At 34.7% G+C, this 21,566-nt stretch overlaps 1 protein-coding gene across 21 annotated transcripts in view; it reads right to left on the bottom strand.

Annotated features, from left to right (window-relative positions):
- Nrx-1 (Neurexin 1) overlaps window positions 1–21,566 on the bottom strand; it is a 91,067-nt gene that overhangs the window by 7,182 nt on the left and 62,319 nt on the right. For 8 of the 21 annotated variants that reach the window (XM_073962895.1, XM_073962890.1, XM_073962894.1 and 5 more), the window contains exon 15: window positions 18,862–19,159. In XM_073962895.1, coding sequence (XP_073818996.1) covers window positions 18,862–19,159 — 298 coding nt within the window. Of the gene's footprint in view, window positions 1–10,495; window positions 10,684–18,861; window positions 19,163–21,566 lie in introns of those variants that run through there. The other 13 variants (XM_073962885.1, XM_073962883.1, XM_073962884.1 and 10 more) reach the window with 3 other exon arrangements.

Raw genomic sequence — 21,566 nt, 5'->3', positions numbered from 1 at the left:
GTTTAACTTCTAAAATGGCCCATATTGGCTCTTCTTTAAGGTACCTCCCCTGCAAAAGTTCAACAATTGTTTCTAAATGCATTTTAGGGTCTACTCGAAGAAATGTATACCGACGCTATAACAATGCAAAACTCAACTGGGGTTATTGTAGTCTTAATGTGTACTTTCAGAAAATGCCAATTATAGGTTGTGTTTGCATTTTCAGTGTTGCACAGTGTTGCGAAACAAATTATTTGAAATCATCATTTGTAAAAGAAGTAAGCAAATTGCTTTGCATGAATTGTAAAATGAGAATTCTAACAGATTTTCTATACAAAGTTTGTCATCTGACAAAACACGAGTTTTTTCTTACGAGAGTTTTTTCAACTCCATACGTAATACCGATTTGTCGTATCAAAAATATAAATGTTATTTTTGACCAAAAAATTAATCCTAACAATGTTGAAAGGGTTTCTTTCGATATTTTATGGATCGAAGATGCTGTAAAACAATTTCCGTGGTATATAATTTTTTATCATATACAAATTGTAAACTACGACTACACCTATTACAACGTCTACTCATTGATATAACAGAAGTCGCTCTTTCCCCTTCAGGGATGACTGTGGGAACATATGTATGCATATACATACATATATGTCCAGTATAGTCTCCGGACAACGCGGTAATTCTGACACTAGAGTTTTTTACATTTTAGACTCTGTAATCCGGACATCCTCACTTTTTACTATCTTGAGCATTTGATTCTTTTTAATTTCATTTACATTTTCGTCCTTAGCAATAGCATTTGGTGTGAAAATAAGTTTTTCAAACGTTTCGGTCCACATCTCGTTTTTTTCGATAGCCACTGTTGACTCAGTTATACGTCAATATGGAATTAACTATCTGAATCTGTCGAATGATTTTCTACCGTTCAACCATTGATGGCTGACTATGATAAACAACAGTACTTTAAACCTAGCATTGAGTAGCCTAGTTACCCTAAAGTCGATGTTGCGTGTTCCTGTCCTCTAAAGAAATAATTTTATTAGTCTTCTGATTAGTGAGAAAGTTCTTTCGGAGGATGTAATGTAATCCAAGAGAATTTACCTAGAAATGTTTAAAATATTGAAATCGTTTGGGATTAGTTTTTAGATTTAAATTTTGTAGATTCTCTAACTAATTTTTTAAGATACCGACAGAAATCGTTAAATTAAAGCGCACTATTATGAATGAAGAGTTAAAATAAAAGTTGACAGCACTTTTGCTATAGGAACAACTTTACTATTAATTTTTTCGATCGCTAACTTACTAGTTAATGTATCCGCAATAAATTATAAAGTGTTGTCAAATGTTTTCAACCGTACCAATAGTTTGTAGTTAAGGCAAAGAAAAGTTGTTCGAATTTATGAATTCATCTGTTATGGAATTACATTTCTGTTTTAATACTATCTATAGATTAATTTTGAGTAATAACTAGATTAAAGATAAAAAGATTCAGCGATAAAATATAATTTTCTTTTTTTTCACATTCTCAACTTGTTGTTTTTGTTTTCATTTGATTTTATTGATGAGATCATTCGTTTATTGATAGATCAGTGAGTTCATGTTTTGTGTTAAACTATTCGTTTCTTATTTGTCTCTGTTATTAAATATAACGGTACATTTGCTGATATATATTTTTCCAACTATCCCAAACACGGGTTGAATCTGTTGCCTAACTACTTCTGGTTATAATAGGTACATGTGTATTTACGCGTCTTATTCTCTACGATTCGTCGTTTCCTGTACTTGCATTTTGTACTGCATATGAATGTCGATATAATATTTTGTTGTAAATTTTTAATTTTCTGTCTATCTTCCATCTCATTTCTCACAGATATATTTAAGATATTCGAAAAATATTGTGTATTTAATTTCAAGGGATAAATCAAGCCATTCGTCTATGTTCACCTCAGTCGTTTCAAATGCCATTCCTAATACACTAAATTATGAATTGAACTTCTCATGGGGTTTTATTGTAAAAACAATAATAGAAGTCCTCACATTTTAACCGCATTTGGATGCAATCCAAAGAATCACATCCACTTGTCACATTTTAACAACATCCGGATGCAGTTCAGCGGAGTTGTGAAAAAGGCACTCCTATTCCTCACAATTTAACAGCATCCGGATGCAGTCCAAACGGAGTCGTGAAAAAGGCACCCCGTTCGCTACATATTATTAGCAGTTGTCAGAGATCCCTACATGTACATAAATCAGTTTGTACATCTCTACCGGCAGCGGCATACATTTTCCAATAAGAGATAAGCGTGGTAACATTTTCAAACATTTGTTAATACAAACTAAATAATATTTCATTTGTGAACATTTTTCCGGTAACTCAAGAGAAGAAAATTTCCGAATGGAGTGCTGTTGGAGTACATGTCGAAATCTTAACTGGTGATGGGAAGACAACCCATGTAGCAAATGAAGCAAAAACAGTTCAGCTTGGATTAAATGGAGAGCAGAGGAAACACGCATGTTTGCGATTGAATTCAATGGAGAATTTTCATAATTTGTGTTAATGTAATAAAGTTCTTAATACCTTTGTTTTACACAAATAATGCCTTTTATTTGTTCTGGCATATTTTGTAATGGCTTGCACAATTTCCGCAGAATGCCTGTATCAAAACACGTGCTTTGGACTGCCTCCTATTCTACCCCAAAGGGTCAGTTAAAATGCAGTGCCAGAGGGTCAGTTAAAATGCAATGCCAAAGGGTCAGTTAAAATGCAGTGCAATGGAGTGCCTCTTTCCGTAGTCACGCTCTTGTAAAAATCATGAGTGAAAATGCATAATTTGATGCACTTCCAGATCACTTGTACATATCATTTAACTGCCTCTTCGGAGGCAAACTTTTTACTGGGTAGCTACTAGAAAATATCACTGAACAAAACTATTGCTTTCATAGAAACCAATATATGTACATATGTCGAAAATTTTGCAATTTTTCAGAAAGGCAAAATACGTGCTTTTTGTACCCTCAGCATTTATGCTAACGGATAAAATGTGTCTCATCGAAATAATGGTTTTAGACCCCAAGTACGTTTGGACGAAATCCGCTTCAGACAATTTGGAGTCGATTTAGTGACTGGCTGGAGCGCACGATAACTCTCGAAGGGACTAACCGATTTGCTCCAAAAGTTGACTTTCTTAATATTTCCAAACATAATTTATGTTCGAAGATAGGTCATATTGGTCCACTCCCTCGACTACCTCCCCAACAAAAGTTTAAATTTGTTGCCAAAATTATGTACACCATAACTCTCGAAGGGACTAATCGATTTGATCTATACTTTGCACATAGTAATATTTCTAGCAGACATAGATCAATTTCGAATAAGGACAATATCCGTCTACTCATTCGAGTACCTCCCACACAAAATTTCGGAAAAGTGCAGTTTAAGATCTTTTCTCGAACCGTTTTAATTTTTGATATTGTTGTGGCTGCCCCTATTACGACGGTACAAGTTTTTTCATACTTCCTGAGAAAATGGCCCGAAAGCTTTAAAAGCCCGCTAAGGTAGTATGTGTAGTGGGTGCAGCGCACGATGACTCTACAATGGAAATACCAATTCGATCTTAAATTTGGCAGTCGTAATATTTTGCGCAAACTTAAATCAAGTTCTAAGACGGGCCATATGGGTCCTCTCCTTTGGGTACGTCCCCACAACAGTTCAAAACTTTTCCCTAAAATGGCCCATACTTTTTGAGAAAATGGCCCAAAAGGTGAAAAAACCCTAAGGCCCAGGGACGTACGCAGGGGGGGGGGGGGGCACTGGGGGCCCGGGCCCCCCCCCGAAATGGATTGGTCGAACAAAATTTGGCAAGCTACTGTAACAAATTATTACATATTTTCTTTCTCATAAACATTTTTTTATTATTGGAGATTTCAAATGAAATGAAAACTTATATGAAAGCTTATCTTTTTCTGAAGTTTCTGTTCTGAAAATGTGCATCATTAATAAGTTTTTTAAGAAATGTTTTCAATTTTTTTTGTTTGGGCCTATACTCTAATGAAATCTTAGTTACTTCTTCAGGTCATATCATTCCACTATTAAATACGAATTCCGTAATGTATATACTACATGTTTGTTATATTATATTCGAGGTATATAGAGGTCTCGAGGCATTACACTCAATGGACGTGCATGAAAAATTGTCTATTGGATAAAATGTATGAAGGGTTTTGCGTGGACTATATCTTAAAGCCAGTTAGAAATTTTTCTCGTTGCCTTCACCAAAATTTTGTTATTCAATTTTAGACAAATTGGTTGCTAAACAGTAGGAGAAAATAATTACGTAAAATGAATTTGTTTGCGTCAAAAACTGATAAAATCTGATATATATGTCAAATCCACTTGAATTTTTCCAACACCGTCCAACATTTTTAAGGTAGTCGTGTGTAAACAACTTCTATCGAGAATTTTATGAAAGTACAGACCCAAACGACAAAAACGCTACTTGGGTATAGTTTTGTCAGATCCAGCTAAGATTTTATGTCCTCATCTAAAAAATGCTAAATATTGAATTTGTCGAACAGATTGGGGCTATATCTCAGAAACCAATTCGAATTTTGCTTTGACGGCTTTAGGAAACTTAAAGATAAGAAAACAATTAAAATATTTTTACAAAAAATTGACTCGAAAAACTGCATAAGCGCTATAAAATGTATGCAATATCTGAAAATACCACAGTTTTGATATAGTTTGCACCATATCTTCCAAGCTTTCAAATTTGTCATAATGATATATTTGAAAAAAAAAAAATATTCGCTGAATGTGATACACAATTAATTTTAACATGCCATGTTGTCTAATGTCTCTATCACGGTGTACCTAGAATATTTTCCAACGATCATTTAATAAATATATCAATAAGTCACAACGAATTGCCAAATATGAGAATAATCTGTTCGTGTCAGCAGTGTTTGATATACATGATGTAAAAACAACGTGAAGGAAGCATTTTACATATTCACAATGTTCCAAGGAATTGTTATGCGCTATTTAAAGGTAACATGGTCCAGCTCCCAATTGTTTAGCAGCTATTGACTAGAATTTCAGAAATAATGTCAAATTTTCTATATTTAATCGATTTTTTGTATGACATATAAGTTCTGCTGCCTGAGGTCGGTAAATACTGGAAAACAAATAATGCGAAAAAAAGTCATTTTAGACTGGTTTAGATAAAGCCATAAAATTCGAACCGGATATGAAAAGTCGAAACGAAAAATATCTATTAGAAGTTGTTTGCATTTTTAGTGTTGCTCAATTGTACCCTCAGCCATTAGGGCCTCTAGCACAATACGTCTGTCTGTATCTCTGTTTGTCTAGCAGGATGGAGCGCATGGTAACTGTCGACCGGATCAACTGATTTCGTCAAAGTTTTTTATCACGTAATATGTTAAGTTTAAGTCAAATCGGTACCACCGCCATAAAAGTTCAAAAATTTTCGCTAAAATGGTGCATACTATATCTCTCGAAGAGAGTAATCGATTCTATCTAAACTTTGCACATCGCAATATTTCTTCCTTGACATAGATCGAGCCTAATATGGGTTATATCGGTCCACTCCTTCAAATATCGTAAAATTGCTTCCAAATGTACATCAAGTTCCAAGAGAATATGTTTGGACAATATCTTCAGTTATATCCCTCATAAAAGTTTAACATAAGTGCTGTTTAAAAACTGTTGGAGGATCCTTTGGACATTTCTTTTTGTTGACACTTGTAGTCTTGTTTACTGCGATATCCTATTTGTCGTGGGCAAGTCTACGCTTCCTGACAAAGCTCAAAATACGATTTTTTTTAATTCGTTACCAACTGATTTCAAGTTATGACAAATATAAAACTCTTTGGACACAAGTGGCCCTTCTTGATTAATTAGCGAATAATTATGTGAGATTCTTAAAGGATCGATTGTTATTTGCCAAAACTATATAACATTTGAAGCAATACATTAATTTAAGAAATATTTAAATTCTAGTTTCAATAAGTTGCAAGAACTGAGTCCAGCAAAGTGTTTAATATAATAGAGTCCAAAAACGCCCACTCGTACAATTAAAAAATGAATGCTTCTTCTGTAACATTATACCGAAAGTAGAGAATACAGCCGAAACAACAATCAAGTAATTTTTTCGACTTAAAGTGTTTTGTCACGATTTAGCTAAGAGTTTTCCGATTGATTTCTGATATTGGTTTCTGAGATATTTGTTTGACCATGCTTTGGTAAACATGGGTTTTGTAGCCTCATACGGTACTGCGAGAAGGATTCGGAGTATATGAGTCGTGTTCGGTATCGTACGATTTTAAATTTCTGAAGATTATAATTCTTATTCTTAGGCTATCGACACAATATCTAGATATATAGAAGTCCAAGCTGAACTAGCGGATTCGAGTTATTCTTCTTTTTGAGGTATTAATTCATAGAAGTCGAAAAAGGGGTTATGATCGGGTATACCCTCCAACACATTTAACCCGTATATAACTTAATTCGTCCTACTCGCGAATAGAATTATATTGGGATTGGATTATGAGGAATCCCAAAATGTAATCTAAGATCTTCGAAATACTGAGAATCTTGTGATAGCAAAAACAATTGCAATTCTCTGCGGTTGTAAAATTCTGGGGTATACCATTCCGTGGACCTACATGATTTATTTTCTATTCTAAATATACGAGGACTTATATTTTATACTCTTTAAAAAATTATAATTGTACGAGCATTGGTTGCAGCTTACGCCCCGCTACAATCCTATACATGTTGGAAAAATATACATTAAATCCGGAAGTTTTGATATATGTAGCTTTCTGGCCAAGTCGAAGAAAGGAAAATACATTAAAATATGTAAATATAATTGTACCCTAAATACTATTAAATTTATATACTCTGTGTCAATATTTCATATAGAATCAACGAACAAACCCTTTAAAATAGCTTTACGTAACGCTACACAACATTTCAAAATTTCATGATTTTTGGTCAAGTTGGGCCCCCCCCCGAAATGAAATCCTGCGTACGTCCCTGCTAAGGCCAGTAAGTGTAGTGGCTGATGCGACAACTCTCGAACCGAATACTGCGTCGGTTCACACTTTGCATATCGTAATATTTCTTCGAATTTAGATAAAATTCGAAGGTGATGGTTATAGGTCCACTTCCTCCGTTACCTTCCCACTAAAGTTGGAAAATATTTCCTAAAATGGTACGCGCGATATCTGGTAAACGGGGCAAACGATTTGGTCCAAACATTGGATCAATAAATATTGTGTCAAAACTTAGTTTATGTTCAAAAGTGAAAGTGAAAATGGGATATATCGGTCCAGGTTTTGATATAGCCGCCATAGAACGGTACCTTCCGATTTTCGGTATTTTAAAGGTTTTAGCATCATTATCCTACCAAAATGGCTGAAATTTGGTACGTAGTCTTCTTTAGGGGTATACAACTTTCCCCCAGAATTTTGTCGGTATCGGTCTACGCCTTCATATAGCCCCCATAGAACGGTACCTCCCGATTTTCGGGATTTTAAAGGTTTTAGCTTTATTATCACACCGAAATGGCTGAAATTTCGTACTTAGTCTACGTTGGTGGTATAAAACTTTCCCCCAGAACTTTGTCGGTATCGGTCCATGCCTTCATATAGCCCCCATAGAACGGTACCTCCCGATTTTCGGTATTTTGAAAGTTGTGGCCTCAATATTCCACCGAAATGGCTGAAATTTGGTATTTAGTCTTCAATTTGATATAAAACTGTTCGCCAGAAATTTGTCAGTACAGGTCCATGCTTTCATATTGCCCCATTTCCGACTAAAATTCGTCGGTATAGGTCCACGTTTCGATATAGCCCCCATAGAACGGTACCTCCCGATTTTCGTAATACTGATTGTGACGTCAATGTCCCATCGAAATGGCTGAAATTTGTTATTTAGTCTTCCAAGAGTTATAAGATATACCAGAAGAGAATTATCAGTATAGGTCCACGTCTTCCTATATCCCCATAGAAGCGTACTTCTTGATTTTCGGTATTTTTTAAGTTTTAGCCACATTCTCTTACCGAAATATAGGAAATTTGGTATTTAGTCTCTTTGAGTCTAAAAACTTTCCGTCAGAAATTTGTCGGTGTAGATGAAATAGCCCCCATAGAACGGTGCCTCATATTGTTTTACCGAAATTGCTGAAATTTAGTATTAAGTCTTCTTCATACACAAAAGGAAACTAATAATTCCATTTTACTTCAATACAGCTTGTGGTAGAGGGTATAACAAGTTCGGCCCGGACGAATTTAACGCCGTTCTTACTTGTTTCACTTGTGATTTTTTTATTTTTGGCCAAGAGAAGAAGAAGAATGCTCATTTTTTCTTCTTATTTACGAAGATGCAAGTTGGAGTATATTTTGAAGTACGGGAGCACTTTCCTATCTGGTTTTGACATTAAAAATTGCAATTTTATTCATTTAATATTTTCGTTAATAAACCACTTTGTCCGTGCTTTGTACAATATAAATTAAAATACATAGAAATTTATATAAATATTGAATTATTATACTTTCTTCACGTTTTTTTTCCACTTTAAGAAACTATTCCTACAGTATAGAATGACATTGATTTATCCCCTTTTCGTTCTCTTAATTTTTTGTTTTCACATTTCTAATAATTGGTAATAATGTATGCTGTATATATGTATGTACTACATATGTGTGTATGTGTATACATAGAGTATGAATTTTAATATTTTTATTTGAAACTAACTACATTTGTTGTTTGCATTGTTTTCCATATGTTTCATATGTTTGTTTGTATATAAGTTTTATTGTTTTTTTTTTATTTTTCCATTTAAATATAAGTTAAATGAGATAAATATGTATGTATATATGTAATATATATGCATTTATATGTATATTTATAGATAAATATATCTGCTGAACTGAATAATCCAAGGAACTTTTAACATTATTGCTTGTAGACGTATGTATGTATGTTTTTATGCACATTAATACATAATCTATGTATAACTGTATGTTTTCTGTTTTGTTATGTTGAACCTTATACATCTATATGTATGTACACTGTAAAACCAATTAGCACAAAGATCTAAACTTGCATGTAGACATATTCACATATTCAGCCGGATGAGGTTATTAGTTATCTACATACATACCCATCCTCAGACTGCCTACAAATGTACATATGTATGTATGCATGACAAGATGTGCTTTCCCAGCTAACAATTTTTACCGAGGGCTCTGATATCAGATTTTTTCTGAGATTTTCTGAATTTTTTCTAGAAATGTGGCCGATTTCTCTAATATTTTCCTAGAAATTGGACCGATTTTCTATAAGTTTATTTTAAGAATCTCTGCACATTTTCTAAAGAATCTTAAGACACGTCATACCGAATTCGTTCCGATTTCTAATGGATTTTCTAAGGGAATTTTTTTTTTGGTTGATGTCGAAGAACAGAAATACTGGTCTTAAAATTCGCATATACAAATTTACAATTTTTTAAATATAAATGCAACATATAATAATTCAAGCTAGTGTTGATAGCTTCGACTTACTTCTGCACATTGTTCTACTGTTAATCATAAAATGATAACAACAGGCAAAATCATTAGAAAGTTTGAAATTATAATCTTCCACAAATAGTACATTAAAAGAAAATTGTCTCTGAGTGGGGGTTGTTCAGTACAGTACACGTGTTGTGTCAATATCAAAGGCGTCAGCGTCAGAATTGTTTCCGATTTTTTTCAGAAAATCTGAACTTTTCTCCGAATTTTTCCAGAATTTCCTTCCGAATTCGGACTGATTTTCTTAAGAAAATCTAAATTTTTCATCGATTTTTCCAGAATTTTCTTCCGAATTCGGACCGAATTCTGTCAGAAAATCTAAATTTTTCTCCGAATTTTCCAAGAATTTACTTCCGAATACGGACCGAATTCGTCGCGAAACTCTAATACTTTTTAATAATTTCCTTAGAAAATTCTTTCCGAATTCGGTGACCACGTCCATACAACTTTCGTACCGAATTCGGTACGAATTCGGCATCAGAATCGGATATTTTTTCAGAAATTCTGTCCGAATTCGATACGAATTCGGAAAAAAATGTTAGCTGGGTTGTTGGTTGGTTTGGTGGTGTTGTGTTTGTTTTTGAACTCTCTTAATTCTTATCATTCGTTGCATCTCTTTTGTTTTCTTATTGGCCTACTTCGATTCTTGTTGTTGTATACACAAATAAATTAATAAATAAATTGTTATTGTTGTTTTCATCAATTATAGTCTAAGATAATACTTTAATGTTGTACACTTATGATCTTAACTGTAACGAAACCAAAGGGAAAACAAAATACACAAATGGTGGTGGTGGTGGTTGGTTGGTTGGTTGTCCTACATGTAGCCACTTCTATTTTTACGACCCCAAACTTTGACCCATACTCGGACTTGGAGGCTGTGGAGTTTTGCTTGTCATTTCGACCGTTCTTTCTTTGTCTTTTGGTGGTGTTTGGAATGTGATGTGTTTTGACAGACATTGTTTTAGGACTACAAGTGCGCTATGTTTCGGTTTGCTTTAACTCTAGTTTTTGGTTTGTTTTGGCTTGCTACGGTTTACTGAGACAGCCGGTGCGCAATCACGGTCAGTAGGATAATTATGAAGCAGAGTTTTAGTTCTGAAAGAGATAAGTCCAACTGTATAAATGCTTTTCAAAATTAAGTTTTGTTTTGAAGCATTTTTTTTTTGTAATTTGAGATAGTGTCCATGGCTGACATGAATGAAAGAGATAACGATAATGCCATGATGAATGAAAAGAAGCAGTTGGGGAAGATGTTCTTTTTGTTTTTGCATTATTGAAGGGGGGCGGGGAGTAGGAGATTGAATACAAAACTACAGTATGCTCAGAACAATGAGAGATATTTTGTATATATGTACAAAAAATAGAAGCTTTGGCATAAATTCAGAACGAATTAACATTAACTATTTAATAATAAGCCAGTAACTAAATGATTTGAAGTTTTTTTTCGTTGTTTATCGGGGGTGTTTGTGTGTAGGTATACACACACACACACAAGCAAATCGATAGAAACTTGTATTGCCTTGCATTCCACACCACTCCACCGAGGGCCAGAGCATAAAAATGTTTGGGGTCTTCGTACCCGACTACTCTAGAAGAAATATGAATGAGTTACATAAATATAAAAGTAAATCAATCATAAACGAATTTTTAATGTGGTTAATGTAATTTATAGCGAATTTGTTGTTCCTGTACTCAAATTAATGATTGGTTTTGGAATTTTTTAATTCTTTGAATTAAATCTGTGTCTGCTTTTACTAGAAGTTGTGTAAACGATTATGTTATTCTAATTCTTAGCGTGGGTACTGCAGTGACTGCGGACTGCTGTGCATGTCCGAGCTCAGTCAAGACATCATATTTTGCACTGTTCGTTAAACCACTTTGGCTGGCTTACGTTACCTAATTATGATTTTCAAAAGTATAAAACTTCTCTGTTTTAGATGCCGCTCAAACACGGTCTCATAAAATGGTACCAACAATGTTCTTTGGAGATGTTCTTGGAAACCTTTTACCATTTTGGTAGAAGAGACATTACAATTATTTATGGATGCGAGTCCCAGTCCTTTTGGGGGGGTGACAATATTCGGTTAGTAGATCAAAACCTCAAGGGTTTTGTGTTCTCAGACCAAATTTTTTTTTAGAGGCCCCTATATAACTTTAATCAAAGGCAATGGGTCCCCAATATTATGCGCTATAGTTCGCAAGATTACAGATAAAGCCTTGAAAATTTATAGAGACCTTTGATCGATAGGACCTTTGTCGGTCCACTTTTTGGTATAAGTGTATACGCCAATTTTATAATAAAGGAAAGGGTGTTAATTTTGTCATTCATAGATAATTGGTGAATAGTATGTACACCTATACCTGCTTTTGATCCTTATGAAGGGTAACAAAATTAAATGAAGGGTAAAACAAATAAATGGTCTTCTTATACATTTTTCCGCTAGCTAAAATATGATACTACTTTGATATAAAATTTAAATAATAGTTTGACCTGCGAAATCAAAATTAATTTGGGGTTGCTAAGGTAGCTTTATGTGGGGACTTAATTATAAAATAACAAGTTAAAAAGTATCAGTCGGCTTTGCCGACGGAGATATACCCTCAGCCTGTGCAAATTAAAACACTTTTTTCACAAAAAAACTTATGTATTCAGGGGGTTTCAAAATTTTGGTCGTATGAACCGACAAAAATGTTGATTAGGATTAAGTTCAAAAATATTGTGGAAAAGGTATTTAAAGGAATGGACCGTCATAGATCATGGGGGTGCCATAGGGGGTTTTTACACCCTTCGGGCTGTTTTCGCAAGAAGTATGGACTTGCCCCTGAAACAACTTTTACCATCGTAATTGTGGCAGTGAATGTAAGTTGCTTCAACAAAAATCAAAGTGATTCAATAGCAGGTCTTAAAGTGAACTTATACAAAATTTTGTGTGGGAGATACGGGATCGAGTGGACAAATATAGTCCATATTCGAACCTTACCTATATCTGGTAGCTATTATGAGAATGTGTAAAGTATGGACCAAATCGGTCACTCCTATCAAGAGTTATCGTGCGCACAATTTTTCCGAATATTTTTGTTGGGTAGATACCTGAAGGAGTGGACCGATATGGCTTATCTACGAACTTAAACTAAGTTTGGAAACAATATTACGATGTCCAAATTGTGGCCGGAATCGGAATTTCCGTACGAGAATTATCTTGCGCTTCCACCCATGAACATGGTGTCATAGGGTTTGTTTTTCAACTTTCAGGCTATTTTTTCAGGAAGTATGGACTTGTCCCTGAGGAAACTTGTACCTTCGTATAGGGGACAGTGAATACAAGATGTTACAACAAAAACCAAGGCGATTCGAGAGCAGGTCCTAAACTGAAGTTTTCCAAAAATTTGTGTGGGAGGTACTCGAAGGAGTTTTCCGATTGAGTCCATATTGGAACTTCATCTAAGTCTGGTAGAAATTTCATAATGTGCAAAGTATGGACCAAATCGTTTACTTCCTTCAAGAGTTATCGTTCGCACAAATTTTCCGAACATTTTCGAACTTTTGTGGGGGAGGTACCGGAAGGAGTGGACCGATATAATCCATCTTTGAACTTGAACTAAGTTTGGACAAAATATTACGAAAGCCAAATTTTGGATCGAATCGGCAGATTCGTTCGAGAGTTATCTTGCGCTCCAACCACTACACACGGTGTCATAGGGTTTTTTGTAACTTTCAGGCTATTTTCTCAGGAAGTATGGACTTGCTCGTATAAAGGACAGCGAATACAACTTGAGTAAACAAAAATCAAAGAGATTCGAGACCAGGTCCTAAACCGAACTTTTCCGAAATTTTGTGTGGGAGGTACCCGAGGGTGTGGACCGATTGAGTCCATATTGGAACCTCATCTAGGTTTGGTAGAAATTACACGATGTGCAAAGTATGGACCAAATCGGTTATTCCCTACAAGAGTTATCGTGCGCACAAATTTTGCGACAATTTTTGAACATTTGTGGGGGAGGTACCTGAAGGAGTGGACCTATATGGCCCATCTTCGAACTTAAATCGAATCTGGACAAAATATTTCGATACCCAAAATTTGAACCGAATCGATTGATCCGTTCGAGAGTTATCGTGCGCACCAGCCAGCCAGACAGACGGACAGACAGACGGACGGACATTGTTAGATCTACTCAAAATTGTCTGAAACGGATATCGTACAAACATACTTGGGGTCTAAAACCATTATTTCGATGAGGCACATTTTTGGTCGTATCAATGTGTAAATACCCTCTTTAGCCTAAAGGCTGAGGGTATAAAAATAAGGCCTGAGAATTCAAAATCCGTTAATGGTTTTGCTCTTCTAACCTAATACCCTCAACTCCATGTGAACTTTTTCTCTTCCCCCAAACAATTTCGGTTGGGCACATGGGAGGTACCTTTATATGGGGACTTCATCATAAAATGAAAAATGGCCTGAGAATTCAAAACCCGTTAACTTTCATGAAGAATTCATTAACCAAAACTCCACCCCGAAGATTATTATTTGTGAACATTTTAATTAACACGGTGCTCTTGAATCAAATTTAAGTGGAAGATGCTTACACCTGGGAAGTTTTTGCGAATTCTGAAACTACAATGTTCATAGATGAAAAAAATCAAAAAACAAAAAAAAAAATCGCTGGAGCGCTTTTTAAATAAATCGCGATTCAAGTTGACATTTTTAGGGTTAGGTTTTTGCGATTTTGCTTGAAAACCGCAAGTCCTATCAAAATGGGACTGAAGAAAATGTTGTAGCTATGAAAATTCTCTACGGTATTTTCGTAGGTTTTACCATTTTTGAGATATTGAAGTTAAAATTGGGACAATGCACTGACTGTATCTCCCCCTTATAAAACAATGCCATGAAGAGTGCGCCTTAACTAACTTATAATGAAAACCGCTTACACAGGGGAAGTTTTTGTGAATTCTGAAACAGCAATGTTTGTAGATGAGAAAAAATCCAAAAACAAGAAAAAATCGCTGTAGGGATTTTTAAATAAATCACGATCAAAATTCACATTTTTACGTGTTTTTTAGGTTTTCACGATTTTGCTTGGAAACTGCAAGTCCAATCGAAATGGAGCTAAAGAAATGTTGTAGCTGTGAAAATTCTCTACAGGATTGACGTTTATGATTTGTTCTCAGGCTGTACCATTTTTGAGATAAAGAAGCTCAGTTTACATTTTAAGGTTTTTTTGTTAGGGTTTCGCGATTTTGCTTGAATACGGCAAGTCTTATCGGCATGGGACCTGAGAAAACCTTATAGCTGTGAAAATCCTCTACAAGACTGGCTTATGTTATTTTTCCTAGATTGTCCCATTTTTTTAAATATATAAGTTTAAGTTGGGAAATTGCAGTCATGACATTGTTTTATAAGGAGACGATACAGAATTGAATTGAATTTGAATTGTCCCAATTTCAACTTCTATATCTCAAAAATTTTAAAACCTACGAACATATCATTAAGGTCAATCTTGTAGACAATTTTGATTTCCAAGCAAAATCGCAAAAACCTAAACAACCCCTAAAAATGTCAACTTGAATCGCGATTTATTTAAAAAGCGCTCCGGAGATTTTTTTTGATTTTTCTCATCTATGAACATAGTATTTTCAGAATCCGCAAAAACTTCCCAGGTGTAAGCACCTTCCATTTAAATTTGATTCAAGAGCACCGTGTTAATTTAATTAATTTATCTATAATGACCTAGGAGGAGTTGTGTTTAAAAAAGTCTCACACATCCAACCAATATGCTACAAGCGTTTCGCTGGGGGATATTTACCTCATTAGGCATATAAGATGTGAGTGGTTAGATAAAGATGGATTTTGATAACTTCTATGACCCTATTGAAGATTCGAAAATTTTCTATCAAGAAAAATATTCCTTACATTTCTCCGAAAAACGTGAGAAGTATCGCCTACAAAAACCCCGATAAATATTAGCTCAATGATATGGGATCTATTTTTCAATGCCGAGTCCGAACTGCTTGTTGTAAGACACCACTGGTAGGAGTATTTCAGTCATGTTAACGGATTGAAATACTCCGGATATGTCGCCTACATTACGCTGAGGAGTATTTCTATACCTTAACCTTTAGTCTACAGAAGGTATATACACTTTGATACGACCAAAAGTGTGCCTCATCAAAATAATGGATTTATACCCCAAGAACGTTTGGTTTCAATCTGTTTCAGACAATTCGAAGTCTATTTAGCAATGCCCGTTCGTCTGACTGTCTGGCTGGAGGGCACGATAACTCTCGAACGGATTAACCTATTCGATCCAAAATTTGGTTTTCGTAATATTTTGTCTAAGTTTATTTTAAGTTCCACGACGGGACATATTGGTCCACTACTTCAGTTACTTCCTTGACAAAAGTTGAAAAATGTTCACTAAAATGGTGCTCACGACAACTCTCGAAGAGAGTAACCGAATTGGTCATAACTTTGTATATACTAACATTACTTCCAGACATCGGCTTCTACTCCTTCGGGTACCTCTCACACAAAAATTCGGAAAATGTGAAGTTTAAGACCTACTCTCGGATCTTTTTGGAAATTGTTTTCTGGGTAGTACGTAAGATAACCCTCGAAGGGAGAAACCGATTTGATCCAAAGGTTGCACATCTCGAATTACAGTCTCGAAATGTGTCCGAATATTGACTACACCGGACCATTCTTTCGCGTACCTCCCACACAAAGTTTGGAAATAGACAGTCTAAGGATTTGTCTGGAATCGTTTTTAATTTTTTTGCAGCATGTTTTGTATGCGGCCAAATTTAAGACGGTACATTTTTTTTCGGGGACAAATCCATACTTCCTGAGAAATTGGTCCAAAAACTCAAAAAACCTATAGACGTCAGAAGCATCGTGATTGCTTCTTTTCTCTATTAGCTGACTGATACTTTCTTATTTGTTATAATTGATTTTTTAGTAGAAACCAAATTATAAAATTCTATTTCGCATGTTGAGTTACGCTAAGACAAGAACATCAATGACATTTTCACCTAAAGAAGAGATATTGTAGGAGCAATCATATTCTAAGAACAAAGTAGTATATAGAAAAAATCTGAAATATGTATTGTAGTTTCAACCATATATTTTGTATCAGGCACTATAATGACACAACATATATTGTTGTACCAAAAATATATATTTTCATATTTTTACAATACACTATTTTGTTCTTAGAATATGATTGCTCCAACAATATCTCTTCTCTCTGTGTTATGAATATCATTTTTGTTTTTTATATATTAACGTAATTGATTAATACAAACGAAAGCTCCGTTGAAAGCACTACTGAAACAAACTATGTACGAATGTTAAGCGACATCTTTGGTCTTTACTTTACAAATAGACGTATTTAATTATTATCGTATTTGGTTCAACTTGCCGTACATATATACATATTGCATAACGGTGGACATATAGTCTCTTTTGTAAGTCTCCCCTTGGATTGACTTTGTTAAACAATTTTTTGAAGAAATATTTATGACTTAAAACATGTATTTATAGTCATAATTTAAACTGGAAAGGGACAATCGAAAATGTGTCCGTATAGCGAACCTATCTATCCGCTTGTTTTATTCAAAATTCACACGGACATTAGTGCTAAAATAAACAATAAGACTTGAAATGTATGTTGTTAATAAACATATGTATATTAGGGATATAACTTTTTGCACTTTTTTGCAAATATCAAAAATACCACCACATAGCCGTGTAGAGCATGAAAAACTATTATGAAAAAAGGTGTAATTTTTTCTCTATCGCGAAAAAAGTTTCCGCACCAAATGCATTGAAGTTCAGTAATGCATTTTTTAATTTTAGCTGTTATGACAACATATTTGCTTTTAATTAAATTTTTTATTTTTTTGTAATCTAATTTAAAATCATTACCAAAGCGTTCTGGACCAATTTGTTCTCAAATCGCGCGATTTCGGAGCATTTTAGGAATTTTTGACACTATTGCAATTTTTGTTTTTTCTTTATAAACTCGTGAATTTTATGTTTATATTTATTGTACCTATCGGACAAGAGAATATGGTGTCATTTGCATCAAATTCGCGAAAGTTACAGACAGTTTTTAATGACTTTGCCTGTGAGAATTGTATTTTTTTCTATGAATATTTATTCAAACAAAGCAAATTTAAAATTGTAAGTAGAAAAAATATCAAAAGGGTTTCAGTAATTACAGTCGGCGCGGAAACTTTTTTCACCGAATCGATCTTAGAAACGCGTTTTTATTATTAGGACAAAATTCCCCACGTGGTACTGGTGTTGTATTTGTGTAAAAAACATATACGATTCTCACAGGCAAAGTCAACAAAAACAGCCTGTAACTTTCGCGACTTCGTTGCAAATGACCCCATATTCTTTTGTCCGGTAGCTACAAAAAATATAAACATAAAATTCACGAGTTTATAAAGAAAAAGCAAAAATTGCAATAGTGTCAAAAATTCCTAAAATGCTCCGAAATGGCGCGATTTGAGAACAAATTGGTCCAGAACGCTTTGATAATGATTTTAAATTAGATTACAAAAATATAAAAATTTTAATTAAAAGCAAATATGTTGTCATAACAGCTAAAATTAAAAAATGCATCACTGAACTTCAATGCATTTGGTGCGGAAACTTTTTTCGCGATAGAGAAAAATTGACGCCGTATTTCATAATAGTTTTCCATGCTCTACACGGCTATGTGGTGGTATTTTTTTGGTTATAGCCCTAATGTATATGTTTTCGATTCTTTTGTTTAGTTAGAAAATTCTAAATTATTGGCAATAATTAATAATATGACTTTTAATATATTATCTGTTCCAGAACCTGCAAGAATCTACTATTTCGACATATTCACTATTTTTTTGTTTTCATTATATTTTTTTTGAAATTTGTACAATTTTGAATAATTTATAAATTCTGAAAATTCTTTCGGATTTCATTGTTAATTTTTTTCTATATACATACATTTATCAAATTAGAGTGCATATATAAATACATATGTATGTACACATATATGTTATACACATACATATGTACATATGTATATCTAATTAATTATTCTAACCACGTAATCTAAAAGAAATATTTTAACATTAACCTTACTTATGGTTATTATTTTTTTGTGTTTTTTTTTTGTTTTTGGTGAATATGAGAAAGATGCCAAAAAATGAAATGACACAATCAACATCAACAATAACAACAACTAAATAGTCAACAGACTCAAACGTAGGTGAAATTATCAACTTACCTGCACCCTTGGCCGTACTGGTCGATGTAAATTGTTCCGTAGTTTCACCATAATCTCCCGAACCGTGAATGCAATCTTCATCATCGCAGGCCCTTTCTGTGGCATTCGTTTTATCGGTGCTGACATTTTGAGGCATGGTGGTCTGTTTGGTGGGTGGCACATAGACCGGTGTGATTAGGTCATCACCACTTGATTCGAAGGGTGGTGTACATTCGTCTTCATCATCGTCCCGACAACCCGAACCGGCACCAGAGAATATTAAATCATCAATAGCTCCCGGATAGCCACTAGCCGGCGTCTGCTTGAGAAGAGAGATAGCAAAAGAAATGCAACAACAACATTAATGCAAACTCTGCGATGCTAAAATGCGAGCTGTGTTTTGTTTGCAATATTTCGTTATGGTTGATTATGTATAGACATGTATGTATGTAATTAAACGATATGTTTATGTGCATACTATTGTGCTTATGTTAGAATGTATGTGCAAAACAAGTAAAAAGTGTGTGCTGTTAAAAATAGACCAAGTATAAAAAGTTTGCTTATGTTTGTATGTTTGGTTTTTAAGGCGACATGATAAAGATGGGATTCTCGAACAGACCATAAGTTGCACTTTAACAAAAAAGTTGAAATTTTGTGAGAGAGTGGACCGAACTTAAACTAAGTTCGGACAAAATAAAACGAAATCCGCAGATTTGGCCCAACACTATTATTCCGCTTCAAAATTTTTGAACATTTATGGGGGAGGTACCGGAAGAAGTGGACCGATAAGCACTATCTTCGAACTTTATCTAAAATTCGCAGAAATGTTACGATAAGCAAAGTTTGAATCAGTGCGGTATCCAGCTCGAAAGTTGTCGTGAGCACCAGTCACTACACACGGTGGCCGTATGAGTGGGGATCCCTGAAAAAACTTGTATCGTCGCAAGAGAGACCCCTAGAATAACCTTTTGGAAAAATTCAAAGCCATTAGAGAACAGGTCTTTTCCGAAAAACCTTGTGTAGGAGGTACCCGAAAGAGTGGTCCGTTATGACCCATGTTCAAACCTGATAGATGATATATGTCTGGTAGACATTTTACGATGTACAAAGTATGGACCAAATCGGTTACTCCCTTCAAGAGTTACCGTGCGCACCATTTTACGAAAAAACTAAACTTTGGTGGTCCATTTTCGAACTTGAACTAAGTTTAGACAAAATACAAGCAATAAAGTATCAGTCAGCTGTGCCGACAGAGATATATCCTCAGGCCCAGATCTATAGAAAAGAAGCAAACACAATACTTCTGACGTGTATAGGATTTTTTGAGCTTTTGGGCCAATTTCTCTTGAATTATGGATTTGCCCTCGAAAAACTTTGTACCGTCTTAACTGGGGCCACATACACAACATGTTGCCAAAAATTTAAAAACGATCCCAGACGAGTCCTTAAATTGCACTCTTTCCCAACTTTATCGTCCCACATAAATTTGGGAAAGAGTGCAAGTTAAGGACTCGTCTGGGATCGGACATAATTCGAGGTTGTAAGAAATAATACGATTTGGACCAAATCGGTTTCTCACTTCGTGGACTATAATACGTACTGCCCAGTTTAATTGTTACCGGCAGATTTTTTTTTGAGATTTTAGGCCATTCACTCAGGAGGTATGAACTTGTCCCCGATAAAAATTGCGCCGTCTTAACCGGGCCCGCAAGAAAAACCATTTGAAACAAAATTCAAAACCATTCGAGATGAGCTGTACTTTTCCCAAAATTTGTGTGGGAGATACTCGAATGACGGGACCAATATAGTCCATATTCCAACCTGATACATGACTAGATGAAATAATACGATGTGCAAACTTTACAACAATAAGAAACTTCCTGCGGGAGTTACCTTGCGGATTTGTCATTTTAGATGGTGCCGTCAAGGTTTCTTGGAGCTTTAAGGTCATTATCTCAGAAAGTATGGACATGCTCGTCGTAATGACAACCTGCTGAAAAAAAGTTTAAAACGAAAATTTCAAACGATCGCTTCTTCCGAATTTTGTGCGGAAGGAGTGGACCGATATAGTCCATATTCGAACCCGATCTAAGACTGAAAGTAATGGCAATATTACTTTCCACCAATTCGGTTACTCCCTTCGAGAGTTATCGTGCGCACAAACCAGACAGACGGACGGATATGGCTAAATTGACTCCCAATTGTCTGGCATCTAAGACCATTATTTCAATGAGGCACGCTTTGGTCCTATGAAAGTGTATATACCCTATGTAGCCTAACAGAAAAAAGCTCAGTATTCCCTTTAACGAAGTTACAGGAGTTGACTTTTGCTTTCAGTCCTGAAAAAATACCTGAAATGATGTCAAGATCAAAAGGACTATCCGTTGTCTTTATCATATCACCCTAAATGTATGTATGGATGTGTGTTAGTACATGCATATGTTACATATGTATTATTATTAATATTTCTGTTATTAAGAAAATGTGCTTAAGTTATTTTACTAAGTGCATTGAAAATCTCTGAGAAAAAAAATAAAATCAAAAAGAAAAGACAAAAATATTTTTTATATCCAAAATAAGGAAAGGCAAGGGCAGGGGGGTAAAAAGTTTGCTTTGGTTAATATTATTGCAATAGCCGCAATATTAGCAGTTGTTGTAGTTGCTAATTTTGATCTTTATCGTAAAGTGGTCGTAAAAATCAAACAAAAAAAAAAGATATTAGATAA

Source organism: Musca autumnalis, unplaced genomic scaffold, assembly GCF_047663935.1.
Source record: "Musca autumnalis isolate F117 unplaced genomic scaffold, ASM4766393v1 scaffold_1, whole genome shotgun sequence".
Taxonomy (NCBI): domain Eukaryota; kingdom Metazoa; phylum Arthropoda; class Insecta; order Diptera; family Muscidae; genus Musca; species Musca autumnalis.
This window is presented reverse-complemented; position numbering and strand designations above follow the sequence as displayed.